Source organism: Pseudophryne corroboree, chromosome 5 (genome assembly GCF_028390025.1).
Source record: "Pseudophryne corroboree isolate aPseCor3 chromosome 5, aPseCor3.hap2, whole genome shotgun sequence".
NCBI classification, from domain to species: Eukaryota; Metazoa; Chordata; class Amphibia; order Anura; family Myobatrachidae; genus Pseudophryne; species Pseudophryne corroboree.
Genome location: NC_086448.1, coordinates 232,973,788 through 233,001,115, shown reverse-complemented (window position 1 = coordinate 233,001,115; position 27,328 = coordinate 232,973,788). Strand labels below are relative to the sequence as shown.

The 27,328-nt window shown below is 42.5% G+C and overlaps 1 protein-coding gene across 3 annotated transcripts in view; it reads right to left on the bottom strand.

Moving 5' to 3' along the window:
- Positions 1-12,817: 12,817 nt before the first annotated feature.
- PLCL2 (phospholipase C like 2) overlaps positions 12,818-27,328 on the bottom strand; it is a 472,193-nt gene continuing 457,682 nt past the window's right edge. For all 3 annotated transcript variants that reach the window (XM_063922173.1, XM_063922174.1, XM_063922177.1), the window contains one exon: positions 12,818-14,107. In XM_063922173.1, the coding sequence (XP_063778243.1) occupies positions 13,928-14,107 (180 nt within the window). In that variant the 3' untranslated portion in view covers positions 12,818-13,927. The remainder of the gene's footprint in view (positions 14,108-27,328) is intronic.

Below are 27,328 nucleotides of genomic sequence, written 5' to 3'. Positions count from 1 at the left end.
TTCTACAATGTTGGTTATTTCCTAATCCTCAGAAGGTGGATGCTTCTTTTTTTGCTGTAGGTAACTCTTACAGCAGGCTTGATTATATCTTGATTAATGAATATTCATTGGTACTGTACTTTTGAAACACTGACCAGAGATAATATCTGTGTGGATTTTTATTATTTTCATTTTTAATAAAGTTTTTTATAATCAGGTTTATAGCTCAATTAAATGTTGTTCTCAGAATAGGCTGCCGAAGAAACACTACTTTAATAGGGTTGTGAAATCTAGCTCATGCTGTGAACAAAAACAATCTGGAACCATGCCCTATCTCCATGCTGGACTTCAGCCCCCTCCCCCATCCCAGGATAGGTTTCTCACAGACACAATGCATGTAAAACCGCAAATGAACATACTGGGGGGTATTCAATTGTTTGAAAAGTCAGTTGGGTATCTGTTTTTTTCTAACTAGTAGACAGGAAAAAATAGACACCCAACCGACTTTTCAAACATTCAAATTTCCCCCACTGTATGTAATAACGCACAAATGGGGCTATTCAGAGATGGACACACCTGCATCCATCTAATCACATGATGGGGGCCACCCAGCACATGGAAAGGAGGTGTGTTGCACCGCCACATAACGTGTTCACAATTTAATTGTGAGCGCATCGATTAGAGGAAGACACCTGCCTACCGGGGCCTGGTGCAATTTTTTTCTCGCAATGGCTGCATGTGACTTCAAGCAGCCCCCCGAAAACAGTCCGGACATGCCTGCGTTGTTTGACCCACACCTACCAAACGCCACAGTGGTATCAATCATGATGCAATCATATATTCCGGGATTTTGCGCACACTGCGGATGGTGCGTGTGGGCAGACTCTCTGAAAGCAGATGCTGCGTATAAACACACAGGGCTGCGTCCAGGTCTGAATGAGGCCCAAAGTTTTGTAAGAAATGTTTGATGAGTAAAACAGATTAAAGAATTTATTTCCAATACAGGCAGGGTGGAAAGAAGAAGTGTAGCTGAGAGAGGGGTGGGGCAGAGACTGACTGCATGAACTTGTCTGAAGGGCCTGTCGGTGCGTCTTCCCCACAATCTTTATACATTTTTATTTTAAAGCAACTGTGACCACACAGTTTTTGAGATCAGTTTTTGCTAGTTTTTTCTATGTCTTCAAAGTTGGTTCAATTGTTGAGTAGGGTTTATATCTTGCATCAAGCAGATGATAAGGGGCGTGACAGAAGTGTTATTAATCTACTCTAGGGGCCGGATTCAAATGTGCTCTTCCCCCTCCTGGATGCGATCGCGCCCGAAGGCAGTATTCTAATGTTCCTGCCTACAGGCACGACAAGTTCATTTCAGCTCGCTACCCACGGGGGTAGCGAGTTGAAATGCGTGTAAAGAGACCCGTTAGGTCACCCAAACGGGTCTTTTCATGATTGCGCCCATTAGTTTAGTCGGGTTTAGGTGCTTTAGGGGCAATAACTATGGCCATTTGAATATCGCCCATCACTTTAGAAGGGAGATAGGGGGCGCGTTAAGATTTGAATTCCCACCTAGGACTCTATTAAGGCTGCATGATGGCAACACAAGAACCAGAGAAGTTGGGCTCGTCTCTGGGTTTGTACCTATGCAGGTCATATTTAAAATGTGCTCCTTCCCTCGCCCAAATAAGGTCTCGGATGGTTTCTACAGAGCTGTGAAGAATTGGTGCAGGATTTGAATGGGTATGCTTTGCAGCAGATAAAAAAAAGAGGGGACATTCCTCGTTAGGATATTGGACTTCTAAACCTAGGAAAATGCTTGGATTGACCAGTCCCTAAATTCATGTTAAGATTGGATAGTACAGTAAGTAGGTAAAGTTTGAGGTGATTTTCCTCATCATGGTCCTTAAATGCTTTAAGTTAGAAGGGTGCCGCGGGAATTGGAGAGCATGTTCCAGCCCACTTACTGTGTAGTCCAGAACAAGGGTACTGACTGATTTACAACGGATTTACACCCATTACATCCAGCCCCAAGTGTCTATGAATGTATGGGGAAACACTTTGATGTACGCATACTGTATTTCAATTTAAAATAGTTATTTCAATGCACACAAAAAAAGAAAAAACAAAAATAGCAGGGATATAATAAGTAGGAAACGTACAATATGCAATAATTTTAAAAGCTTATCTGTCCATATCATGGAGTCAGGTTTTGAGGTAGTTTCCCTTATTTTTTCTTGAATTGGTCTAATCATACCCAGTGCCAGAAGATCTTTCAAATACTTTGATTTCCAGTAGACCAATTGCGGTTGTGCTGGGAGTACTTCTTTCCAAACTGACTTCATGAGTAGGCTGTCCCAATGGTTTTTAAGGGATTTCTTTATCATATGTTCGGGTCTATTGTAGGTGGTGACAGATTTGGCATGTTCTTTCTTCTCCTCATTGGACCGGTAGCTATTATTTATTCCTGTATTTATATAGCACAAACATGTCCTGCAGCGCTTTACAGAAAGTTCAACAATTCTGATTTGTCAAGTTGTCTAGTTTGGTTTAATGCTTTATGACATACATGGATAGGGTACCCCTTTTCCTTAAATCTGTCCATGTATATTTGTAGTTGTTTGCAATCCTCCGGTCTCTTCAAGTTTTTCTTTATCCGGTGAAACTATGAGTAGGGATTAATATTTTTCCATTTCTTGAGGTGATTACTCTTGTAGTGTATGTAGCTTTTCATTTAGTTCTTGTTACCCATCTCTTCCACACAACTCGTAAGCACCAGGTCCAGAAATTCAATATACTGTATATTTTCCTAGTATATATTAGCATTTTGTTTCCCAGTGTGGAGAAAACAATACAGCACCCCTGGTTGTGAGGTGTCATTATGCTTACCTGTATTTGTTTGGTCTTAACACCAATTACTTTATCTCTGTACTGTAAACCACACTGTATGCCATTTTATAATATACTAATGTTTGCCCGTGGCTTTGTTCGCATAGATGTCTGGTTGCTAGAAAGTAGTGCCAATCCATTGCTACCTAACCTAACACTGAAAGGGTACAAATAACATGACCAGCAACCCTATGATATATATTTACTCTCATCGTGCATAACCACTGCATGTAGTATTTCTCTTGGTGCGCCATCGACTGGATTAACATGTAAACTTAAACTTCATGATCAAGATAACTTGCCTGTCTGATACTTTCATGAGGAATAGATCTTGTGTGTGTATATTGTGTGTGTGTGTATACATATATATATATATATATATATATGCAATATGTTTATATAAATATATTCATTTTGCACTTGAGGAATCTGCTCAGGGTGTCAAACATGTTTTGTCCTTTATTGCTCCTTTCCCTGATGTCACATTGAGATCATACAACAATACTTCAGTTTCTTTCTAGGTCACTAAGTTACACAATAGTGAAAACACAATCCAAATTCATCAAGTAGTTTTTGCGTGATGCCAGAACGAACAGTCAGAAAAAAAATCTGATTTTTTTCCCGTCTCCATAGTACATAAACAGTCCCTAGAAGGGTATTTCTATATTATAAATGTGCTATGTACAGGCACAACTCGTACAGTTTTATTATATGTATAGATCTGTGTAAACTCTGTGACTCATCTTAAACACAAGATTTTAGAAGTTTATTCCAAAGTAACAGGTCAGTGGTTACATAACACACCTAAAATAGCTTTTGCTGTTTTTATTACCATACACAATTTCAGTCATGAAGGGTCTGCTTGACAATTTTCCCGCAGCTTTGAAGAGCTATAATGCTGGTACTGTAGTTTATACAACCTATATAACAATTTCATGGAGCTAGATTATGTTAATTTATATCTAAACCTTCAAATACCTAATTTGACATCCTGAAATGAATGACAGGCAGGTGTTTGGACACAAGTGTTTGTCATTAAACAGCCTATGCATCACTTCTACCTTACAGTATATCGGCCCCCTCCATTTCTCACACCTCTTTCTAGGGCAAGCTCCAGGCCCCCATGGGTGCATCTCCTTAGCATTTGCTCTTTTCATGTTACATGACAAGTTCATAAGGTTAATGCGTGGCACATGTGTCCTTGTATAGGCATGTTTATTTGACCTGTAAGTTTTCCTGCTCAAATCTCGTCTTTGTTTCCTGGTTTCTGTAAAACATGCTCTCAATAAAATTATACTGCATACTGTAAAAAATACATTCCATGGGAAAAAAATGCTTTGCTCTGAGCACTTATTAAAAATGTTTTTTTTCAATAAGCAAAGGAATAAGTTTGGAAAATGATGCATACTGGCAACACAGCATTTTACTTTAACAGTTTTAGGGGCAGATGTACTAAGCAGTGAAACGGGTGGAGATGTGAACCCATGGCAACCAATCAGCACTGAAGTAACATTTATAATTTGCATACTATAAAATTGTATAGAGCAGCTGGTTGCCATGGGCAACTTCTCCACTGGCTCTCTTCTCCACTCTTTTCACTGCTTAGTACATATCCCCCTTAGTCAGTAAAGCTCATTTATGACATTCAGAAGTAAAGTGCCGGCATGTAGTTGGTATCCTGGCATTCGGTATCCCGGCGGTCAGATTGCTGGCGCCAGAATCCCGACAGCCAGAATCCTGATGCTTTTGAAAAAGTCACGTCAGTGACGAAACATGTTAGTACCTGCCCCTGCCTCACCTGTCCTGGAATTCGAAGTGTACGGTGGACACCCTCCAATACGGCAAATGCCGGAATACTGCACAGATTGAGCAGCGTCGCACTCGTTACCAGCAGATGTCACATTCCAGCAGTTGCACCTGCCGAAACATTTCCAGAGGACATACCGGCATCATACCCGAAGACGCTCGGGAGATTTCTTCAGCATAACTTCCATCGGTATTTCGCCAGTGATCTTCTGCATCCTGGCGATCCAGGTAAAATGACTGACTCTGGAAGTCTGCTCCCAGTTGTTTTACTGTACAGGTCAAATATTTAAACTGTGCATAAGATCGATTAACGGCTATATGGAAATATTGATTAATGTTTGGATATGCGCCTTAAATAATAGTATACAAAGGCTATAATTAATTAAAGACTGCTGATATTTGAAGGACACTAGTTGCAGGTCAGAGATCGGAGACTCAATGAATACTGGTTCAATGAATTCAAGGTTGATTGGGCAAAACCATGTGCACTACAGATGGGGCAGATATAACATGTGCAGAGAGAGTTAAATATCGGTGGGGTGTGTTCAAACTAAAATCTAAATTGCAGTGCAAAAATAAAGCAGCCAGTATTTACCCTGCACAGAAACAGAATAACCCACCCAAATATAAAACTCTCTGCACGTTATATCTGCCCCACCTGCAGTGCACATGGAAGATTTTGCTTTTGCAACCAACCTTGAATTAGGCCCACTTTGTAGAACATTGTGGCAATTGATACTATGTTGTCTAAGGGTACAAAATTATTGCAAATAATTGTTTTAATATGTGTTTATTAATAACACCTTGATTTTTTTTTTTTTTTTAATTACCATCACAGTACTTTTAGATAATCCTCAACTCTATTGGCTTTTTCTTCTGCACATTCAGGCACTGTTATTTTACATATATATTTTGGTATTCATGTTAAACCCCACAGAGGTTTATGTAACGGCTGCCAGAGTGCACAGGATTAATTAAGCCTCATTGGGACATTTTAATTATATATTTAATTAATTTATTTAATTTAGGGTGGCGCTGAGGTTTTTTTTTTCTTGTGTTTCCTCCTCTTCTTTGAATTAGTGCATGGATGTCCTGATCCTGGTGCATTTGGTTGTGTGAACTATTTTGTGTTGATGATGATGTTTTTCCCTTTAAGTCATATGGTGTCATTACCTTGGACACAGTTACTCATGAAACATTAACAAATTGAGATGTCATGGTCATAGAAGGTCCTTCCAAATGCATCCCAAAAATCACTGTGTTCTCATTTGCAGCCAGGGTTGTTTAGCATTTTTTTACACCCTGGCTGTGCTGGGAAATAATTTACTTAAATAACACATAAGCTACCCTCTATGTGAACACTTAGTTAGTGTTCCATTTTTTGACCATTACCTGCAGTATTTCTTTAAATGTAAAATAATTCCTATATAAAGTTTTGATCACAGTTTGATCCTTTGGACAAACTTAGCAAAAAATACAAACTTCCTAACAAGAAAATATTTAGCATACTAGAGCCAAATAAATAGGTACCTCTTGTGCTGCGTACAGTCACATAAATAATTATGTGTGATAAAAGAAACTGAATTTTCCTATTCTGCTGTAAAACTGAATGAGACAACAAGTCACAATTTTAGTGCAGAACAGTTAAAAATTGGATTTTAATTATCTACCGGTAAATCCTTTTCTCGTAGTCCGTAGAGGATGCTGGGGTCCACATTAGTACCATGGGGTATAGACGGGTCCACTAGGAGCCACTGGCGCTTTAAGAGTTTGAGAGTGTGGGCTGGCTCCTCCTTCTATGCCCCGCCTACCAGACTCAGTCTAGAAACTGTGCCCAAGGAGGCGGACAACTTCGAGAGAAGGATTTTACACAGATAGTGGCGAGATTCACACAAGCTCACACATACAAGGCAAACCAAGCTAACCTGCTTGAAAAAGAACAATATTACTTAACCAAGTAACCAAACAGTACTTAACCAAGAACTAAGCAGTACTGAACTAAGTAACCACTGCAGGATCACGAGGCGCTGGGCGTGCGCACAGCATCCTCTACGGACTATGAGAAAAAGATTTACCGGTAGGTATTTAAAATCCTATTTTCTCTTACGTCCTAGAGGATACTGGGGTCCATTTAGTACCATGGGGATGTACCAAAGCTCCCAGAACGGGAGGGAGAGTGCGGAGGCTCCTGCAGAACTGAGTGACCAAACTTCAGGTCCTCAGAGGCCAAAGTATCGAACTTGTAGAACTTTGCGAACGTGTTTGACACCGACCAAGTAGCTGCTCGGCAGAGCTGTAACGCCGGGACACCCCGGGCAGCCGCCCAGGAAGAACCCACCTTATGAGTAGAGTGGGCCGTAACAGACGTAGGACACGGTAATCCTGCCATAGAATACGCATGCTGGATAGTGAACCTGATCCAGCGAGAGATCGTCTGCTTAGAAGCAGGACACCCAAGTTTCTTGGGATCATACAGGACAAACAGAGTCCGATTTTCTGTGATGAGCAGTCCTCTTCACATAGATTTTCAGAGCCCTTACAACATCCAAGGACTTTGATGAAAATGAGGAGTCAGTAGCAACTGGCACCACAATGGGTTGGTTGATATGAAATGCCGACACAACCTTCGGAAAGGAACTGCTGACGTGTCATCTTCATGGAAGATCAAGTATGGGCTCTTACAAGACAAAGCCCCCAACTCCGACACACGTCTAGCAGAAGCTAAGGCTAACAAAGTGACAGACTTCCACGTGAGAAACTTGACCTCAACCTCCTGTAGAGGTTCGAACCAATCCGATTGGAGGAACTGTAACACCACGTTAAGATCCCAGGGCGCCGTAGGCGGCACAAAGGGAGGCTGGATGTGCAGAACCCCTTTCAGAAAAGTCTGAACCTCCGGGAGGGAAGCCAACTGTTTCTGGAAGAAAATGTATAGGGACGAAATCTGGACCTTTACGGATCCCAACCTCAGGCCCATATCCACACCTACTTGCAGGAAGAGGAGAATCCGTCCCAGTTGAAACTCCACCATAGGAAACTTCTTGGACTCGCACCAAGATACATATTTTTTCCAAATACGATGGTAATCAGGGTAGGAATAACCTTGTGCGGAATGCCTTTCCGAGCTAATATCTGGCGTTCAACCTCCATGTCGTCAAACGTAGCCGTGGTAAGTCTTGATAAGCGAATGGCCCCTGCTGCAGCAGGTCCTCCTGAAGAGGAAGAGGCCTCGGCTCTTCTAGCAGTAGATCCAGAAGATCTGCATACCAAGTCCTTCTTGGGGAGTCCGGAGCAATAAGGATAGCTTGAACTCTTGTTCTCCTTGTGAGTTTGAGAACTCTTGGAATGAGTGGAAGTGTAGGAAACACGTACACTGACTGGAACACCCACGGAGTCACTAGGCGTCCACCACCACGGCTTGCGGGTCCCTCGACCTGGAACAATACAACCAAAGCTTCTTGTTGAGATGAGAGGCCATCATGTCTATTTGAGGTACACCCCAAAGATCTGTTACCTCCTTGAACACCTCCAGATGGAATCCTCACTCTCCTGGATGTAGATTGTGTCTGCTGAGGAAGTCCGCTTCCCAGTTGTCTACTCCCGGAATGAAGATTGCTGACAGCGCCAATGCGTGTTTTTCTGCCCAGAGGATGATTTTTGCTACCTCTGACATTGCATCTCTGCTCTTTGTTCCGCCCTGTCTGTTTATGTAAGCCACCGTTGCTACATTGTCCGACTGCACTTGAATGGCTCGAGACCATTGAGAAGACCGTTGTAGACGGCTTTAAGTTCCAGAATGTTTATTGGAAGGCTGGATTCCAGGCTTGACCACCGTCCTTGGAAGGTTTCCCTCTGAGTGACTGCGCCCCAGTCCCGGAGACTTGCATCCGTGGTTAGAAGGATCCAGTCCTGAATCCCGAACCTGTGGCCCTCCAGAAAGTGAGGTAGTTGCAGCCACCAGAGGAGTGAAATCCTGGCTTTCGGCGACAGAGGTATTCTCTGGTGCATGTGTAGATGAGAACCCGACCACTTGTCCAGGAGATCCAGTTGGAAGGACCGAGCATGAAACCTTCCATACTGTAGAGCCTCGTAAGAGGCCACCATCTTACCCAGAAGGCGAATACACTGATAAACCAAAAACCGGTCTGGCTTCAGGACATCCCGGACCATTGTTTGTATCACCAAAGCTTTCTCCTCCGGGAAAAACACCCTCTGCACTTCCGTGTCGAGGATCATTCCCAGAATAGACAACCTCCTGGTCGGCTCCAAATGTGATTTTGGAAGGTTCAGGATCCAACCGTGTTCCCTGAGCAGATGAGTCGTGAGAACAATGGACTGCAACAATGTTTCCCTGGATGATGCCTTTATCAGCAGATCGTCCAGATATGGGATTATGTTCACCCCCTGTCTGCGAGTAGAACCATCATCTCTGCCATCACCTTGGTGAACACCCTCGGTGCTGTGGAGAGGCCGAATGGCAGTGCCTGAAATTGATAGTGACTGTCTAACAGTGCAAATCTGAGATAAGCCTGGTGCGGCAGCCAAATTGGAATGTGGAGGTACGCATCCTTGATATCCAGGGATACCAGAAACTCTCCCTCCTCCAGACCTGAAATCACTGCTCTGAGAGACTCCATTTTGAATTTGAACACCCTCAGGTAAGGGTTTAATGATTTCAAGTTCAAAATTGGTCTGACCGAACCATCCGGTTTCGGTACTACGAAAAGGTTTGAATAATAACCCTTGTGTTGCATATGAGGTGGAACTGGGACAATGATCTGTGACTTTTCCAATTTTAGGATGGCTTCCTGTAGGATAACCCTTTATGTCAGCAAAGCTGGCAAGCCTGATTTGAAGAATCGGTGAGGTAGGAATTCTTGAAACTCCAGTCTGTACCCCTGGGACATAATATCCTGTACCCAGGGATCCAGGTCGGACGACACGCAGACGTGTCTGAAACGTCTGAGTCTCGCACCCACCAGCCCATCCTCCAGGCTTCGTGGTCCACCGTCATGCTGAGGAGTTTGAGGAACCAGAAGCAGGTCTCTGGTCCTGGGAACCTGCGGGTGCAGGCTTTTTGAATTTTGCACGCCCACCTCTAAAGAAAGTGGTAGGGGGCTTGGACTTTTTTGTCTTAGCGGTCCGAAAGGACTGCGGCACAGCTGAAGAAAATGGTTTCTTCGTAGGTGTAGCAGAGGGAAGGAAAGGTGACTTACCCACGGTTGCCATGGAAATCCATGCATCCAACGCTTCCCCAAATAGAGCCTGACCTGTGTAGGGTAGGTTCTCCACACTTCTCCTGGATTCCGCGTCTGCAGACTATTGGCATAGCCAGAGTCCCTTGCGAGCTGAGACCGACATGGAAGATATCCGTTCAGTCAGCGTACCCAGATCCTTCATGGATTCCACCATGAACCCCGCAGAATCCCGTATGTTAAGTAAAAACAATTCAATGTCACTTCTATCCATTGTATCCAAATCCTCTAGTAGTGTGCCTGACCACTTTACTATGGGTTTAGAAATCCATGCACAGGCAATAGTGGGCCTTAACGCCACTCCTGAAGCAGTGAAAATGGATTTGAGCGTAGTGATAATCTTACGAACAGACGGTTCTTTTAACGTGGTAGATCCCGGGACAGGTAAAACCACCTTTTTAGACAGTCTGCAGACAGATGCGCCAACAATGGGTGGGTTTCCCATTTTTTCCTATCTTCCTCAGGGAAGGGAAAAGCAACCAGAACCCTTTTTGGGATCTGGAATTTTTTCTCCGGGTTTTCCCAGTATTTTTCAAATGTAGCGTTTAGTTCTTTAGACACAGGGAAGGTTAGCGAGGCTTTCTTATTGTCAGTAAAGTAAGCCTCCTCAACCTGCTCAGGTGTTGTGTCATTAATGGTTAACACATCTCTAATGGCCTTAGCAAGGGATACCGCCCCCCTCAGCACATCACCGTCACCGTCTGCAGTATCAGAATCTGTATCCATGTCATCTTGCATAATTTGGGCAAGTACACGTTTCTGTGGGAACATGCTAAGGGATTTTGCAGGAATAGGAACAGAGCCTGACCAAACTGCCATAGACTTCGTCAACACCTGAGTTTCAGTCTCAGTATTAGCTACCCTAGTAGAGATCTGAGAGATCATTCCTTTGATAGAAGTTAACCACTCAGGTTCAACAATAGGGATCTGAGACAAAGCATTACAATCCTGTGTACATGGAATGAATCCTTCCTGAGAGGAAACCTCTTCTGCAGCATGTGACACAGATGGGGTCATTCCGAGTTGATCGCTCGCTAGCAGTTTTTAGCAGCCATGCAAACGCATAGTCGCCGCCCAAGGGGGGAGTGTTTTTTCGCTTTGCAGGAGTGCGAACGCCTGTGCAGCAGAGCGCCTGCAAACACATTTTGTGCAGAACAAGACCAGCCCTGTAGTTACTTATCCTGTGCGATGATTGCTGCGACGAGTGACAGGGCAATGATGTCAGATACCCGCCCAGCAAATGCTGCGTTTTTCCAAACACTCCCAGAAAACGGTCAGTTGACACCCATAAACGCCCTCTTTCTGTCAATCTCCTTGCATTCGGCTGCGTGATTTGAATCGTCGCTAGAACCAGTGCAAAACCACAATGGACTTCGTACCCCTACAACGTGCATGCGCATTGCGGTGCATACACAGATTAGCTGTTGCTTTCACTGATCGCTACGCAGCGAACAACGGCGGAGTGACCCACAGAGTCCTTAGACATGGCTATGTGAGATATTAAACACCTACACACACACACACACACACACACACACACACACACACACACACACACACACGGAAATGTCAGTCACAGTTTTCCCCCAAGTATGCCACAGAGAGACACAGAGATTGGAGCCAACTTACACACAGCGCTTTTTGAGGTTGAACTAATAAAACTAACAGCGCTATCTGTGTACCTTAATAGACTGCACAGACTTTACACAGCCTTCCCCCCTTCTACAACCCCCTGGTATCGCATAGGATAGCTGGAGTTTCTTGGAGGGACAGCTCTCCCTGTCAGTGTCTGTGTACAGGAACTGCAGGAAGGAAAATGGCACTGAGTCCGCTCTGAGAAGCTCCGCCCCCGAATTTGGCGCTGCTTCCTGCTCTTCATTATATTATACTGGCCTGAGGATTTCTGCTGGCAGCGATCCGGGGAGCCTGACAGGCTTGCTGACCAGTGTAGGGTGTAGGCGCTGGCTCAGGGTGTCCCTCACAGCGCTGCACTATGTACCGCTGAGCCCTGGAGCGCAGTTAGTACTGTGCTCCCTACCCTGTTGCTGCCATCTTCACACCGGCTCCCCACTTGCCTGGGGGGCTGGTGACTCACTCGCCACCGAAGTCTTCTGGCTCTGTAAGGGGGTGGCGGCATGCTGAGGGAGTGAGCGGTCGCTTGGAGCAGCTAACGATCAGCACCCTCAGGAGCTCAGTGTCCTGTCAGGGGAGATAGTGGCTAAGACCCTGCAGGGCGGACCCCACTCCCCCTCTTAGTCCCACAAAGCAGAGAGGCTGCAGCAGCCTCCCTGTGCCTAAACTAACTCGTAGAAAACAATAAAACTAAAGAAGCTCTAGGAGCTCCCCTAGCTGTGACCGACTCCTCCGGGCACATTTTCTAAACTGAGTCTGGTAGGAGGGGCATAGAGGGAGGAGCCAGCCCACTCTCAAACTCTTAAAGTGCCAGTGGCTCCTAGTGGACCCGTCTATACCCCATGGTACTAATGTGGACCCTAGCATCCTCTAGGATGTAAGAGAAATATATACTCATATCCAGCCCAATGCCTACTACATGCACAAAGTCTTTGTTCACAATACATGGCTGTGCCTCTTTCTCAGCACCACTGGCTCCATCATGCCATTATACTATATTACAGCCAAATCACCCAACAGTACTTACCTGATTCTGCCTCTTCTCAAGGGTCCATTAGCCCAATTAGTGAGAACATTGCAATGGTATCTTGTGTATATGAAAACTAATGACTGGACAATGGTTCCTTCTTAAAGTCTATGCTTAACACTTTTACCATAAACATACCATGTAACACATGCTGTATCCCCTTATATCTGGAGCTATTTGAAGACACGAGAACACATGCTAAACAAACAAGTAATGGCCTAAGAAATAACTCGCCTCCGACCTTTTATATTTATTGCGTTATGAGATGTGACTTTATTAAAAAAAAATATAGGCATAAAATGATGTGCTGATTTTTTATAAATACAACTCAATCCCTGTTACCTTTTTGAAAAAACAAACAAACCAAATGACAAATTGCAGAAGACATTAAATTGGCAGAGTTTCTAACAATCATTGCACATTGTAATATATCAGAATATATCACCCCTTCATTAGAATAAAACAAAAAGGCTAAGATTTGTTAAAATCTATGACAATTAATATAATAAAACTTTTTTTTTAAATGTGGTCAATTCAGAAAATAAAAAAATGATATATATATATATATATATGTCTTACACACACACACACACACACACACACACACACACACACACACACACACACACACACACAAATATGTCTTCAAATTTGGTCACTTTAGATATTAACATTTGTACATTTTTGTGGCAAGGTGACGTATGCTAAGTGTGAGGTGGAGTGCTTGCATTAGGGTGTACCACCTGCAGTGCACAAACATCCTGCCCTCACCGTTATTGCATTATCTGCACTTTATATATATACAATATGGCTCAATATGAAAACAAAATATGTTACTAGCCACGTCCTTATATTCAATCTCCAGTGCAACACATTTCAGTCCTTTAAGTGCTATATATATATATATATATATATATATATATATATATATATATATATATATTTATGTCACAATAAACACACGTTTTATGAAATGTGAGGATTTCTCTTTTATTTAAAGAGGTCTATTAAAATTTAACTTAAAAAAAAACCCACTGCTATGCATCATTAAGCAGCAAGTACCTCACTACTCATTTCTATTCTAATAGGATAGTTTTCCTTATCCTCTCCTTTGGCCAACAATGCCTTTTGCAATCTGCACGTCTACTTCCTTCATTAAAAAGATCTAACTACTGTACTTTCACAGACAGACAGACTGGTCAATCTCCAGTTGTGCTTCAGAAAAACAAACACAAAAATTCATGTTTTTCTCCTGTAAGTGCAAAGCAACGTCATGTGCAGCTACATTGGTCCTAGAGTTAGAAATTCCATCACGATTAGCACTACAAGTTGTCAAGAGTCAAGGGATTCAATCTCCAGTTTCATCTCCTGTCTTCTCTGGAATGGCCTCCAAGCTTCGTCTAGGCTTGGACATCTCGGCATTTCCAGCAGTTGTCTTGTTCAGTCCACAAGATAGAGCAGCATAATGAATTTGCTTTAAGTTCTCCATAGTCTCTGTTTTGGCATACTTGAGAAGATCTGCTTGCCCCTGTAAAAGTTAGAATATTTTAGTTACGTTTTCCATACACACCATGGTTTCATTTCTTAACATTATAACCCAGACGAGCTGTGACAGCCCTAAATGTGTTCCAGTTGTACAGAGTATATTCTACAGATTCTAGACACCAGCTGTGCCTGGAAGTTTGTGAACCAATAACAGAATGGTGCACTGACAGCAAAGCTGGGTAATCAGAGAGCAAAACAATTTCAAGATAGAAAACTTGCAGCTCTACTTGAAGGGACAAAATGTTAGTGTAGAATTCAATATATCCTGGTTGCCAGAAATTGTCATGTTGACTAAAAATGTGCATCCCTGAAAATAATCCCAATTTGTGTGCACTCCCAGTCTTATCATCCATTGAAGAGTCTGTGGATGGTGGCTCCATCTCCAGTCCAGTCTCTGAGAACTGTTTCATTCAGTCCGAACATTTAGCTCTTGCACCCACACTTAGCTCTGACCAAAACCATAATAATGGTGTTGAGCAAGGTTGATTGCTATTATTACAGGTTGAGTATCCCATATCCAAATTTGTATTACAAGCAAAGCCTATCCGTCATTGCCGAGTGATTACTCATGTTATTCAATGATGACTAGTTACTATAAATTTTATTCAATTACACATTTTTTTTCTTTCCCATTCTTTTTAGTTCACTCCTATGTCTTAATAGCTTCTAGTCATTTATTTGAGTAATACCCTTGAAAATTAAAACAGAGATCTTAAAGATCCTGTCCGTACAGTGCCCAGATGACCAGGAATGCTATAGACGTAGACTTGTGTTTGTCTCACTTGCACACATTTCGTCTTTATTGGGTGTGTGGTGGTAGTGACGTGGCAACAACATAATGCATGCAATAAGGGGGGTCACAAAGGCATGTGCCCTCCTGTCATTTAGGAAAATCTTCTTTTCATTCAAGTGCAGTAACAATGTGTAAAGACATGCGCACTGCAGTCAGTGACATGCAGGCGAAGGGTAAATGGTATTAGTTCCCTAAGTGCACAACACTGTATGACACTGACTGGCACCCCTTTGCCCTCCCCTATTATCATATGCCCCATTACCTATGTGTGGCTCTGACCCCCCGCATTACCTGCTCTGTGTCACGATGACAGAGACAATTCGATGCATTTATTTTGTTTGCTGATTAGCCAGTAAACATGGTAGAGAGATGATTCATACTGTAGCTCAGTGGTTTCCAAAGTTTTTTGAATCACGGCACCCTAGAATATCAGAATTTTTTTTACTCACCCCTACGCCAAAAATTTCTTATTGAGAAATTTAGAAAGAAATATTACATTAAGTAGATTGCGTTTATATGTCATCCTTAGGGTCAGTTGTGTGGTGAGGGACAAGATTTGCTTCTGTTTGGCCACATATTTTATGACTGGCAGCCACCAGCACTGGTTTTGCCTATTATATTGACCATGAATAATTTGAATTGGCCCTGGACCACCAACCCAGGGCACCCCTGCAAGTGTCCCGAGGCACCCCAGGGAGCCACGGCACACAGTTTGGGAACCTCTGCTGTAGCTACTTGGAGTCTTACGGGGGTGGGATTGGGGGTGGCTGCCTATTAAAGCAATTGGGGGGCCCAGGAAGAAGTACCGTAAACTCAGTCTCATAAAGATAACACTCTCATAATTTGAAAAGCCACACTTGTATATCTATGTAAACAGTAGCATCTACAGCTTTCTTCTAATTTTGACTGTATATCTGTGAGCATATCTGAGTATGTATATGAAGCAGAGCTTGTGTTGGGAAAATAAAAAAAAATTGTAGATGGTGTTCTTTACACAAGTATACAATACAAGTGTGTACTTTGCAGTAAGCAAACCCTAGCTCAAGGCATGGTAACCATCGGCAATACCAGTATGCCAAGAGAGCCATGGAGACAGGCGACTGCTACCTACAGTGATACAGTGATGTCGCTCATTGTAATTGTTTTTTATGGTGTTGAGTCCAAACTCTATCACTGATTGTAATACATATTTTTTTCTTTTAGAGAGCTGTGTAGAACCCTGAACTGTGATTTTGTTTGTGTGCGTTGGAGATGCTGAGCAAATCCTTTTCTGTATTCACATTTCTAATTAATGTAGAGATCATCTAAAAACGTAGTTCTTAAACTACAAGCATCGTTTGACTTTACAATGGAGACTTCACACATGTGCAATGGTGGTTTTCAAAAGCGACACCTGATGGATGGACACCAGTATTGCACCCAACGGAGACTCAATTCATTGCACTGTGATTGAATACACCACGCTGAGACAAGGCGCAGGCGAACGTAAAGAGACTAGTTTTTCACACCACACAGAGGATATATGAGCATGGCTACATCTGTAGATAGATGTGTGTGTATGGTGTGTATATATACATATGTGTGATGTGTTTGTTTATGTATTGTGTGTACATGTGTGGTGTGTGTGTGTGTATGTAGACAATTAGCATGATAGCAAAATGATTCATAGCCTATGTTACTCCAAAACTGCTCAGTATCTAATTTGTAGCCTAAGAGCATTCTGCTTTTTGGCCACAAGATGTCCTCACACCATTTATTTTTTTGCTAGTTTGCCAATTGATATGATAGCGATATGATTCATAGCCTATGTTACTCAGATGATCTCAAGGAAGGTTTCAGTGTAAACCCAATCAAAATCGGTTCAGTAGTAGTCAAGTTTATTCCGCACATATTGTACATACCAACACTTTTATTACATATACACACAGTATATATAGTATGGCAGGGACAGCATGATTCCAGGCTGAGGTTAATGTGGAAAGACAGGATTTTGCAGGATTGGAGCAGCAGCAGTAGGTCTGATGGAATTCAGTCCTGGTTTTAGCAGAGTCTGTTGTAAGCCACAGCTGGTCTAATCACTACAACCTATCTGCTACCTTTCAAAATGTGTTTGTTCAGTAGGTCATTGCTCCTGATGCCAGCAAGTGGCCAGGCGATAAGTTGGGGGCCTGGGGTTATGTAAGCAGCTATTTGGGAATCTGTACTACTTATGCCTATTAGAACTTGGAATGTTGTGCTGCTGTTTAAAGACTTCCTGTAAAACCTGACCTGCAAAACCTGCATGTACTGTGTAATCTGCCTGAGGCATAAATAAAGTGAGTTGGACTGTATATGCATTTATAGCTATATATCTATATATTTATATAAACAAGAGTCCAACAATGTGGAGGTGCACTCGTCGAATTCAAGCAATCAGCAACTTCATTTTGTTCACAATAGCTTTATTTCAGTCTATATTCGGCTCTTTAGGTCGACGTTTCGATCCTCATTCTAGGATCTTTATCAAGACAAGCTTCCATTTATACACAATATTTTGAAAGCATCATATATTGATTACTAAAAAAAAAACAAAAAATGAATAGAATAAATACATACATAGGCAGAAAACAAAAACAAAGAACAAAAACGTGAGTGAACTACCACGCCCTTCGAGCATTTTAAAACAAAACTTCTTGTTCTTTGTTTTTGTTTTCTGCCTATGTATGTATTTATTCTATTCATTTTTTGTTTTTTTGTAGTAATCAATATATGATGCTTTCAAAATATTGTGTATAAATGGAAGCTTGTCTTGATAAAGATCCTAGAATGAGGATCGAAACGTCGACCTAAAGAGCCGAATATCGACTGAAATAAAGCTATTGTGAACAAAATGAAGTTGCTGATTGCTTGAATTCGACGAGTGCACCTCCACATTGTTGGACTCTTGTTTAAATATTGTGGGTCTACCCATATAGGGAGATCCCCACTAGGGAGCACCCCACTGTTGTTTATTGTTCTGATGTGAGTGCAGGACTTTGCATGCTATATATTTATATATATATATATATATATATATATATATTTTTTTTTTAGGTGTCTTACACTACAAAATATCTGGTTCAAGGTCACCCCCCTCCAGTGTAATGACTATTCTGAAGATTAAGCCCATCATGTCCGCCACCAAGATAATACATAGTAATCAATGTATGGCATGGCAATGCCCTTATCTGTATGTTTTAGGCTTACTAGTGACTTTTCCCTTATTGTTTTTTTTTCCTTTCCCTCTCTTTTCTCAATCTTGATTTATTTCTTCAGTCCAATGACTGTTGAGAAATAGTAGGTAACTGATGAACACTGAAGGCGTTACAGTTTCTACAAATTTATAGAAGGTGGCCTCTTGAGATGTTATTTTTCCAGGGCTGATTGTATAGATTTTTCCTTATATATTATTGCTCTAGTCTTGCCAAGCAGCTTTTATTGGCGCACCAGGTTCCAAGTGATCTGCTAGCACCAAGAGAATTTTACCCATCCTTTTACTTGAAAATGCATCTTATACCCCTTTTCCACTAGCTCAAAAAACACGGGTAAATGCACGGGGGCGCGCATTTACCCGTATTTTTTGCTAGTGGAAAAGGGTCCCTCTGCAAAAACCTGGATCAAGTAATCCAGGAATCCTACCCGGGTAGCTTACTGGGTTGAACTCGTGTTCAACCCGGTAAGCTACCCGGGTACGATTCCCAGATCACTTGATACGGGTTTGTGCAGTGTAAACGGAAGCCGTGCCGATGCGACACAGCTCCCGTTCACAGTGTATGGAAGGGCAGTGCTGGGAGATCATGTGATCTCCCAGCGCTGCCCCTGCAGCGTCGCCAGCAGCGTCACCACCCCGGCAATATGCCGGGTTGGTGAGTGCAATGGGAAAGGGGGCTGAGCACGGGCCGCAGCCGGGTAGCACACGTGCCAGGCTCCCGGCTGCGACCCGTGCTTCTAGGTGGAAAAGGGGTATTAGTTGCAATGCAATGTGACTAGGATGTGCCAGAAGACTGTGTTGATCAATTTCATATGCAACACTTGAATAAATCTGTATAAGTGCTACAATGCAGCAGCCACATCTTTTTTGCCGCCAAGTTCCGTCATGCTACGTATAAAGATGCATTGATAAACAAGTGGCAAATATCAATTTAATCAGCGCAGTCTCTCGATGCACCTTAGTCGCATCACATTGCGACGAAGATGCATTTTTGGGTAAAAGATGCGTCTCGCATCACATTGCGTATTGAGGCTAGTTGTATGTGGACACATCTGAAACAACTGGTAAAGATTGAAACAAATCTAGTGCCCATGGCAGTTCCTAATGTCTGTGAATAAAAAATTTAATTTAAAGTGAATTAGTACCATGTCTGAATTGGTTTTGTCTTGTGATACATTGGTACAACTGTATTATGTTTATTTATGTTTTTTAACTGCAATTACTTTTCCACTGGCGTTTCAGGGTCTGAACTCCCCTTAAACTTATATATATGAGCTCTATACAAAATTATTTGTGGCTAACATTTTTTTCATTGTATGTTGAACTCTCTTACTATAATAACTGCATAATTATTGTGGAAGGGTAAATAACCAGGATCTGTTTATACAGTATCCGTATTTTCTGCTTTTTTTGGCTTTAATTATTTTTGTACTGACAATAAAATCATGTATTTTCTTTACCGATTACAATGTTGGGAATTAGTGCATTTTCAGTAATTTTACATCTACTGTAGGTATGATAATACATAACTTATTTTTAATTAATCATACAAGCTTTTACACACATACAGACATTTATGTCCATATAGCCCAATATTTAGTTTGATGCAAAACTACACTGGGCTGGTCGTGGCCTGTTAGTGGGCAGCAAGACAGTTTCATGTTTTGTGGTGGCTGGTAAACTTCTTACATATGTCATAAATCTTAATTTCTCCTCTGATGAGATATTAATGAAGAAATTAGTAAAAATAACTTGTACATGGTGCTTCACAGGCTTACAGATTTTTTCTACAGTACAGATGTAGCCACCTTTATCTTGACCGATTCTCCGCCTAGACGGACGTTTAGTCACGCTAAGGCAATAGCTTAGCTTGCTGAGTTTAATCACTGGCAGGCGCGTTGAGGCGATTCTAGATACTCAGCATGCATTACACATATCCACCACTGGGTGGCTAATGCTCCACTAATCCAGTACTTTCTAACGTATAGCGGCGTATGGATCTACAGCTCTGGCAAATGGTCAGTGATGACTGTAATGTTAATAGATGGTGACCAAAGGTCAGACGGTGAGAGTTCTCAATATAAATAAATAGTTTATACAGACACAAACGAACATGTTAAAACACTTGTGTATGCAGACGCAAGATTGTGTATGGAGACGCAACTAATTGTGTAAAAGGAAGTATGTACAATGCATAAACACTGTGCTTTTGAAATACATGTACAGTATAAGCGTCCGAGTTCCTGTGACATTCACTTTATTATCATTTTTTTTCTTTGTTATACATTCAATGGAACGGTTCACATAGGTTTCACATAAATCTTGTCTTGTAACCTGATCAGAACTCCCTACCTGTCTGCTGCATGAACTGTGCAGGCTCCCAGGGGGGAAGGGGAAAGTGGGATGGGGGTAGGGCAAGGCAGTGGAAAATACCTTGTTCAAAGAACGGGCCAATGCTGAAGGAGCGTCAGAATCCCCTAGCTAAAATACACAGGGTCGATAGGGATAAGCGAGGTCTATGCACATAACGATACACCAGACCCCATTGCATCACAAAGTGACAAAATGTCCGAGGCACAAGAACCCCCGTTTTGTAGAATTATGTGCATAGACCTCGCTTAACCCTATCGCCCCTGTGTATTTTAGCTAGGGGATTCCGACGCTCCTTCAGCACTGCCCCGAAGCCTGCAAAACCTATGCCGTCACTCGCTCCATAGCTGAGTGCTGACACAAGGTGGATGTTCATGTGCCTTGGACATTTTGTCACTTTGTGATGCGATGGGGGTCTGGGGTATCGTTAAGTGCATAGACCTCGCTTATCCCTATCGACCTTGTGTATTTTAGCTAGGTGATTCTGACGCTCCTTCAGCATTGCCCTGTGACCTACAAAATCTGTGCTGTTACTTGCTCCATAGCCGAGGGCCTTCATGGGGCAAGGAGTCACAGGCGGTAGCCATTTCAATTGAGTCTGCCCTGCTACAGAATTGTATGTGTACCGTATTGTGCATAGAACCTTAACAGTACAACCGCTCCTGCAGCTTTGCCCTGGTTTATGTGAATAACTCCCTCCCTATCTACTGCATGACCTGTGCAGGCTCCCAGGGGGGGAAGGGCGATGGGCTAGCGGCAGGCAGTGGAAAATACAGTGCTTTTGAAATGCAAGTACTGTATGAGTCCGAGTCCCCAGTATGTTCTTCTAGTGTACTAATTAGCACAAACAGCTTGTAACGTACAGTGGCAAGTTTAATCTTTCTATGTATAATGGAGAGATAAAAGCTCCTCCCTAAGTTCCTAGATGCCAAATCACCGTCCTTATTATCTCTATACAGTATGTTCTACTAGTGTACTAATTAGCACAAACAGCTTTTAACTGGATGCCAAATCACCGTACTTAGTATCTCTGTACAGTATGTTCTATCAGGGTACTAATTAGCACAAACAGCTTGTAACGTACAGCGGCAAGTTTAATCTTTCTATGTATAATCTAGAGAGATAAAAGCTCCTCAGTAAGTTCCTGGATGCCAAATTACCGTACTTAGTACCTCTGTACAGTATGTTCTATTAGGGTACTAATTAGCTGTTCATGCTAATTAGTACCCTAATAGATAATACTATACAGAGATACTAAGGACGGTGATTTGGCAACCAGGACCTTAGGGAGGAGCTTTTCTCTCTATATTATACATAGAAAGATTAAACTTGCCACTGTACGTTACAAGCTGTTCGTGCTAATTAGTACACTAGTAGAACATACTGTACAGAGATACTACGGACAGTGATTTGGCATCCAGGAACCTTAGGGAGGAGCTTTTATCTCTCTTCATTGTAATCTTTCTAAGTATAATGGAGAGAGATAAAAGCTCCCCCCTAAGTTCCTGGTTGCCAAATCACCATCCTTAGTATCTCTGTATAGTATTTTCTATTAGGGTACTAATTAGCACGAACAGCTAATTAGTACCCTAATAGAACATACTGTACAGAGATACTAAGTACGGTGATTTGGCATCCAGGAACTAACTAAGGAGCTTTTATCTCTCTCAATTATACATAGAAAGATTAAACTTGCCGCTGTATGTTACAAGCTGTTCGTGCTAATTAGTACCCTAATAGAACATACTGTACAGAGATACTAAGTATGGTGCTTTGGCATCCAGTTAAAAGATGTTCGTGCTAATCAGTACACTAGTAGAACATACTGTATAGAGATACTAAGGACGGTGATTTGGCATCTAGGAACTTAAGGAGGAGCTTTTATCTCTCCATTATACATAGAAAGATTAAACTTGCCGCTGTATGTTACAAGCTGTTCGTGCTAATTAGTACACTAGTAGAAAATACTGTACAGAGATACTAAGTACAGTGATTTGGCATCCAGGAACTTAGGGAGGAGCTTTTATCTCTCTCCATTGTAATCTTTCTAAGTATAATGGAGAGAGATAAAAGCTCCTCCCTAAGATCCTGGATGCCAAATCACTGTCCGTAGTATCTCTGTACAGTATGTTATACTAGTGTACTAATTAGCATGAGCAGCTTGTAACGTACAGTGGCAAGTTTAATCTTTCTATGTATAATGGAGAGATAAAAGCTCCTCCCTAAGTTCCTAGATGCCAAATCACTGTCCTTAGTATCTCTGTACAGTATGTTCTACTAGTGTACTAATTAGCACGAACAGCTTTTAAGTGGATGCCAAATCACCGTACTTAGTATCTCTGTACAGTATGTTCTATTAGGGTACTAATTAGCATGAACAGCTTGTAACGTACAGTGGCAAGTTTACGCTATGTATAATGGAGAGAGAGAAAAGCTCCCGGATGCCAAATCACCGTACTTAGTATCTCTGTACAGTATGTTCTACTAGGGTACTAAATAGCTGTCCGTGCTAATTAGTACCCTAATAGAAAATACTATACAGAGATACTAAGGACAGTGATTTGGCAACCAGGAACTTAGGGAGGAGCTTTTATCTCTCTATATTATACATAGAAAGATTAAACTTGCCACTGTACGTAACAAGCTGTTTGTGCTAATTAGTACTCTAGTAGAAAATACTGTACAGAGATACTAAGTACAGTGATTTGGCATCCAGGAACCTTAGGGAGCAGCTTTTATCTCTCTCCATTGTAATCATTCTAAGTATAATGGAGAGAGATAAAAGCTCCTCCCTAAGTTCCTGGATGCCAAATCACTGTCTGTAGTAGCTCTGTACAGTATGTTCTACTAGTGTACTAATTAGCACGAGCAGCTTGTAACGTACAGTGGCAGGTTTGATCTTTCTATGCAGAGCCGGCCCTAACCAATATGATGCCCTAGGCAAGATTTTGGCTGGTGCCCCCTAGCACCGCCGCTAGTTCTGCAGGAGATGCCTGGCATGAGTCAGCTGGCAGCTCGGCTAACGTTTGGCACCTTTTGTTTATGAAAATGCATCTTATTTGCATTACTATGTGGTTAGGACTCACAAGCAGCTTCTGCTGATTAAAAGGATATGCAGCATGCCTATATTCTGTGTGCAACTGCGGCTGTATCTGCATACAAAATGCTACATTACAGTGATTTCCAGGAATACACTGCAACGTAGCATTTCGTATGCAGATACAGCCGCAGTCACACACAGAATATAGGCATGCCGCATATCATTTTAACCAGCAGAAGCTGCTGGTGCCCCTAAACATACCAAATGCCCTAGGCATTTGCCTAGTTTGCCTATGCCTAAGGCCGGCTCTGTTTCTATGTATAATGTAGAGAGATAAAAGCTCCTCCCTAAGTTCCTGGTTGCCAAATCACCGTCCTTAGTATTTCTGTATAGTACTTTCTATTAGGGTACTAATTGGCACGAACAGCTAATTAGTACCCTAACAGAAAATACTGTACAGAGATAGTAAGTACGGTGATTTGGCATCCAGGAACTTACTGAGGATTTTTTATCTCTCTCCATTATACATAGAAAGATTAAACTTGCCACTGTATGTTACAAGCTGTTCGTGCTAATTAGTACCCTAATAGAACATACTGTAGAAAGATACTAAGTACAGTGATTTGGCATCCAGTTAAAAGCTGTTCGTGCTAGTTAGTACACTAGTAGAACATACTGTACAGAGATACTAAGGATGGTGATTTGGCATCTAGGAACTTAGGGAGGAGCTTTTATCTCTCCATTATACATAGAAAGATTAAACTTGCCACTGTACATTACAAGCTGTTCGTGCTAATTAGTACACTAGTAGAACATAGAGTACAGCGATACTAAGGACGGTTTTGGCACCCAGGAATTTAGGGAGGAGCTTTTATCTCTCTCCATTATACTTAGAAAGATTACACTGGAGAGAGATTAAAGCTACTCCCTAAGTTCGTGGATGCCAAATCACTGTACTTAGTAACTCTGTACAGTATGTTCTACTAGTGTACTAATTAGCACGAACAGCTTGTAACGTACAGTGGCAAGTGTAATTTTTCTAAGTATAATGGAGAGAGATAAAAACTCCTCCCTATGTTCCTGGATGTCAAATTACCATGCTTAGCATTTCTGTACAGTATTTCCTATCTAGCCAGAAACCCTGCATCCTGTGCAAGCTAGGCGGACAACTGGAGGGGACCCGATACACGGATGCTTGCTGTTTCCCTTTCCAATGTCACATAAACTAGTGGTTGGTCTGCTCCGAAAGCCAAGAGTCTCCTATTTTGTATGGTACCAGTCCTGAGTCTCTGGGACACCCAGAACCAGAGATATCAATACACAAAGTGGACCCATTTTCCCATAGACTATAATGGGCCCGTTAATTCAGACCCACCATGGGTTCTGACGCTTGCCATGAGCCTTGTTGGGGTCACAGAAACTTGGGGTTGGTACTCTCTGGCAGCAAATTGTCTCCCCTTCCATACCAACCTAGTGATGAAGGCTCCCACCTCCCACGCTGAGAGTCCCAGGTTTGAGTCCCAAAGTGCCAACCTTTTTTTTTTTAAATATATATGTTCCCGTGACATTCACTTTATTATTATTTTTTCTTTGTTATACATTCAATGGAAGGGTGCACACAGGTTTCACATAAATCAGAGTGGGTGGGGGATTTTCCTACATACAGTAGTATACTGTTGCACATGTATTGTAACCTGATTGGAACTCCCTCCCTGTCTACTGCATGTACTTTGCAGGTGAAAGTGGGATGGGGGTAGGGCGAGGCAGTGGAAAATACCGTGTTCAAAGAAAAGGCATAATCAAAGCCATGGGGAACTTTACGGTGTATCGTTATGTGCATAGAGCTCGCTTATCCCTATCACCCCTGTGTATTTTAGCTAGGGGATTCTGACGCTCCTTCAGCATTACCCCGTAGCCTGCAAAACCTATACCGTTGCTTGCTCCATAGCTGAGTGCTGCCACAAGGCAGGGGTTCACGTGCCTCAGACATTTTGTCACTTTGCGATGCGATGGGGTCCGGTGTATCGTTATGTGCATAGACCTCGCTTATCCCTATCGCCCCTGTGTATTTTAGCTAGGGGATTCTAACGCTCCTTCAGCATTGCCCCGTAGCCTGCAAAATCTGTGCTGTTACTTGCTCCATAGCCAAGTGCCTCCATGGAGCTAGGAGTCACAGGCGGTAGCCATTTCAATTGAGTGTGCCCTGCTATAGAATTGTATGTGTACCGTACGGTGCATAGAACCTTGACAGTATAAACTCTCCTGCAGCTTTGCCCTGCTTTATGTAAAACTTGTGTTTTGTCAGTTTGCTATGCGATCGAGCCCGGTGCAACGTAATGTGCATAGACCTCGCTTATCTCTATCACCCCTGTGTAATTTGGCTAGGGGATTGTGACGCTCCTCCAGCATTGCCCCGTAGCCTGCAAAACATTTGCCATCTCTCACTCCATATCCGAGCGCTGCCTGCCACGTGGTGGGGGTTCAGGGGCGGCGGCCATTTTGCCAGTGTGCTGTGCGATTGAGTCCGGTGTACCGTAATGTGCATAAACCTCGCTTATTCCTATCGCCCCTGTGTATTTTAGCTAGGGGATTGTGACGCTTCTTCAGCATTGCCCCATAGCCTGCAAAATCTGGACTGTTACTTGCTCCGTAGCCTAGGGCTTCCGTGGGGCAAGGAGTCATAAGTGGTAGCCATTTCTATTGAGTCTGCCCTGCTACAGAATTGTATGTGTACTGTACGGCGCATAGAACCTTAACAGTAGAACCGCTCCTGCAGCTTTGCCCTGGTTTATGTGAATAAAAAAATAATAAAGTGTCTGGAAAAAACTAACATGCATTCGTACTTTAGAAATCGAACTCGGGACTGAGTATATGAAGCGGAACACTTCACCACTTCGCCGCAGACAGATGAGTAAATCCACGTTTAAAATGGAGAGTAAACTTAACCAGCGCTTGTGTTTAGATGATCAGGGTCTGATGTATTCCTTATCTATCCATCCTCATAGTGGATCATGTGAATAAAAAAGATGTATATAGCATAACACCCTTTTATTTTATACAATATAGACAAATAAAACAATTGTAGTAAATAGCACAAATCCTGGAGTGTTAATAGGTGCAGTGGGTAATTACCAGATGTTCCAGAACTGTGATTAAACAGTTCTGAATGGGCATAGAGATTTAACTGCAGGGATTCCGGATTACCCCCAGTATTCGGTCCAATGATGTTATAACCGCGTCTCCACTCCACTGCAGACCTGTAAAACACCTCCCTGGATCTCACCAACGCGTTTCCACCCCGGGCTGGGGTCTTTTTCAAGGTGCAAATAGTGCAATGTCACTCTCCTTCTAACTCCGGATATTTAACAAAACGATCCACCAATCATTGTCCAGCAGGTCCAGCTGGACCCTATACATTAATTACCTAAAGTTCCGTGGTCCTCTGCTGGACCTGTGCGTCACTTCTTTTGTTGTCCTGGTAACCCGTCTATGTATATGACTTCCGCGTCTAGCCGCGTCCCTGTTGCCACGGAAACCCGTATTTCCGGTCCGGAAGTCTGTAGCGGTACACGTCACCCCGCTCTCCGGCGTCAGCCAAACCTCCTAGTTGTCATAGTGATACAAGTCTCTGTGTCCGTCAGTATATATCCATACCGGGCTCGGATTTATTGATCCTTTCCATATGCGGCCGACTATACCTGTCACATAATGAGGAATGATGGCTTCTTATTATGGAATGACAGCTGTTTTCTTCACCATCCCTCCCAACATG